The sequence below is a fragment of the Glossina fuscipes genome, unplaced genomic scaffold (genome assembly GCF_014805625.2).
Source record: "Glossina fuscipes isolate IAEA_lab_2018 unplaced genomic scaffold, Yale_Gfus_2 72673, whole genome shotgun sequence".
Classification (NCBI taxonomy): Eukaryota; Metazoa; Arthropoda; class Insecta; order Diptera; family Glossinidae; genus Glossina; species Glossina fuscipes.
This window is the reverse complement of record NW_024004378.1, coordinates 3,504-7,338: the sequence shown is the minus strand read 5'-3', so window position 1 is coordinate 7,338 and position 3,835 is coordinate 3,504. Positions and strand designations below refer to the sequence as shown.

Genomic DNA, 3,835 nt, shown 5'->3' with positions numbered 1-3,835 from the left:
CTTCTTTCAGACACCGAAAGTGAAGGATATTTGGAAGTCGGTATGAGAAAAAGTATAGCTTTTCTAGATCTTCTGCTGCAGTCTACAATCGATGGTAAGCCATTAAGCAATGAGGATATACGGGAAGAAGTAGATACTTTCATGTTTGAAGGACATGATACGACCACTAGTGGTCTCGCTCACACTTTATATCTGCTTGCTCGTCATCCCAACGCACAACAGAAGGCCTACGAAGAAGTTCAACAAGTGTTAAACAAATCCAAAACTGAACCGATTACTATGAAAGACTTGCAAAACTTAAAGTATTTGGAATGTGTCATTAAGGAGGCATTGCGTTTACATCCTTCAGTGCCCTTAGTAACACGTGTTTCAGAGGAAGAATTCAAAATCGGTTAGAACTAATTTTGGATGCGTTCAGATTTTTCCCTTTTATCTAACTTTGTGTCTTTTAGGAGATTTTACTCTGCCGCGCAATACTCATGTAATTCTACCCTTGTATGCTGTCGGTCGTGATCCTGAATATTTTTCGAATCCTGACGATTTTCTGCCCGAACGTTTTCTATCGGAGAATACTACAAAAATGCATCCGTTTGCTTTTGTCCCCTTCAGTGCCGGTCCACGTAATTGTGTGGGACAAAAATTTGCTATGCTTGAAATGAAAATGATTATCGGCAAAGTATTGCGAGATTATGAAATATTGCCTTTGGGACCCGATATTATGCCAATAATGTCTTTAATTTTACGTTCAACAACAGGTATGAATCTGGGTCTAAAACCACGCGCATAACCTAGAAGATGCGAACGTATATTATTAATATATAAGATATAGTAAATACTAAATGTACGTGAAGAAGAACAAGTAAGAAAATTGTATTCAGCTATGAACGAATCCGTGTTTTTCTTAAGAACCGTAATAAAAAAAAAAAAATGGAAAAAAGACTACATTTCGATACCCTATCATACTTTTTCCTCTTTTGTAGAGAACATGAGAAACCATTGGACCATTTTTTTTCACACAATTGACTTTTTCAAAATGAGAGGCTGTATCGATAAAGGTAATTCGAGTCAACTAAGTCATTTGTTGTAGCATCCACTCTTGGGTCAAAACAAGCCATTCTACCAAATTTCGTAAAAATATCTCAAAATTTGTGATCACTTTGGTGAACATAAGAATATGTGAACAGACGGACGAACGGACGGACGGACATACTTAAATCAACTTAGAAAATAAGATGTGTATCTTAACCCGTTCTTTGTAACATAAAACGTCCAAATTTGACAAAATTAATTTTCTTGTCAAAGAACTTATTATTGTTCACCCGTTTGCTCCTCTCTTCTCGGGAACACTAGTAAAGTAATGGATTAGAAAATTTGTTGATTTTACCGTGCCTTTTCTGGGATAAAAATCCGCTTTAGAAAATCTTATTCATTGTCCAAATTCTTAATTTAGGTGACACTTTGTCTTAATTTCATAGCTTAGACCGCATATTTCTTACTCAAAACTTTCTCATTAAAGATTTTGAGATGTTTTTTCCAGCGGGAAAAGTAAATGAGATTTTATGAGAGAATGTTAAGTGCGATTTGCGGTTTTTGCACTAATAAACAAAATAAAAAATAGTAAGAACATTATAGTGGGGCAAGGCCAAACTGTCAATATCCTACACCACATTCTTATTTTTATTATTGAAAAAAAAAAAATTATATCTTGTTTCTATATAAACGTATATTTTTCAAGTGCTCATGGGGAAGTATTGATGGGGAAGTGGAGCCAAAACGCAATCTAATGTAGTACTAGGTTAATTCTTACATAGAGCAGGGTCAAAAAGTACACATAGAAAGAGTAGAGTTCATTTTTGTATGAAATTACTAATAAGGGCCAATTTTTATTATCACATACTAAAGCATAGACTTTTTTGGTCTACAAAGGCCCAATTTTCGTGAAAATCCTTATTAGAGTAAAATCCAACATATAGGCCGAGATGGTCCAAATTGGGTACAGTTTATTTTTTTATCATAAATTACTATACTGATAAAAATTTCATCATGAAGAATTGAAAATTATATCATTTTATCGTATGAACCTCAGTTTTCGTTCTATGGGTGGAGGTTCAAAAATTGGCCCAGTCGGTTCAAAGTTTTCATAGCAATTTAAAATGTCGAAATACTACTACTTAAGCATATTTGCCGAGAAACTTTAAAAATTACAATTTTTTTTTTTCATATATCGACGATGGGGAGTGGTCGAAAAAATGAACCGATCCGAACTATTTTCAATAGTGTTCATCCATGGGTCAAAACACGTCAGTGTACCAAATTTCATTAAAATATCTCAAAAATTTGCGATCTGTAGCTTGACATTAGACGGACAGACGGACAGCCAAGCTGAAATTAATTCAGATTATGATTCTGAATCGATCGATACAATAAAAGGCGGATCTATCTTAAGCCCTTCTGCGCGTTACATACGCCTGGACTAACTTAATATACCCTGTACCACAAGTGCTGCAGAGGATTTTAAAATATAAAAATTATTTCATGAATTAAAAAAAAACAAATAAAATCAATTGCACACAAGTTTTCATAGAGCAAATATAGTTTTCATGGCTTTCAAGTAATACGATCGAACACAGAGCAATGTATTGACTTACATTGAAAATCGGTGAATCAGCATAATTTAAATTGAAAGTTTTCTAATCATTATGGCGTTTGTAAAAATGTTCAAACGGTTTTCCTCCCGCCCAAATAATTATATTACTTAACTTAAAAACAAGTAAGAACAACATAGTCGGAAAACGTCGAGTGTTAAATACCCTACACCAATCCCCTAGGACAATTATTTACTCACTTTGCTCATAATACATCAAAAATTATATATGTTATTTTCAGGCAAAGGCATAGTTGTCATAAAAGTCCGCATATTGGAGAAAGCCCAACTCGTCATATGACATAATCCAAATTTAGCAAAGTTAATTTACTTTCAAAAAATTTTATTATTGTTCAATCGCCATTATAGAAATCTAGAAATTATACTTTCTCTCTAAATAAGGGTTTGTTTTTCATGATAATCCTTATATAAGTTAGGGTCTAAACAATAGCTCTATGTGTGTAAATACCCGATTATTAATTTTTGTGCTTATTTTGCTACTTTTTTTGAAGGGCTTACTATTGATGAGAAGTCTTATATAGAGTGGGATTCAACATATAGACCCATGTGGTTAAAGTTTGGTCAACTTAATTTTGATGTCAAATTATTATCGTGCACGAATTTTCAGTGTAAAATATTAATAAAAAGGCCTTTTTGGCATATAACGGGTCTACATTTCCTGAGAATTCTCATATGCGGTGGTGTCCAATAACAAGACCTACATGGTCCAAATTCGATAAGGCTGGTTTCTTTGTCAATTCACTATTACGAGTCAATGGGTAGTTCAAAAAATTACCCCAGCCGAACCAAATCTCTCGTACCAATTTAGAGTGACGAAGGACTATTATACATCAAGTTTTGTCAAAAGTTTTGAAAATTGCCCTTTTTTTGTATATATGTATATAAATTATATTATATTAAATTATATATTTAATGGGAAGTGGTCGAAAAAATGGACCAATCCAAACCATTTTTTATATATATACCAAATTTGATCAAAATATCTCAAATATTACGACCTGTAGGCTTACAATAAAATAACGTGGACAGATATCAGACGGGCAAACGGACCGATAGACGATCGATAATAAAATGTGTACGTTTCTGAGTGTTACATAGGTCCGCAGAAACTTAATATAACTTGTGCTGCACAAGTGTTGCGGCGTGTAGATACTAGGTGACATAATTGAA

General features: G+C 33.5%; 1 protein-coding gene across 1 annotated transcript; it reads left to right on the top strand.

The window, feature by feature from the left end:
- The first annotated feature begins 9 nt into the window (after window positions 1-9).
- On the top strand, window positions 10-787 carry LOC119643943 (probable cytochrome P450 4d14). Its single transcript, XM_038043451.1, has 2 exons — window positions 10-391; window positions 453-787. The coding sequence occupies exons 1-2, from the start codon at window positions 43-45 to the stop codon at window positions 785-787; spliced, it is 684 nt and encodes a 227-aa protein (XP_037899379.1). The 5' UTR covers window positions 10-42.
- The last annotated feature ends 3,048 nt before the right edge of the window (window positions 788-3,835 follow it).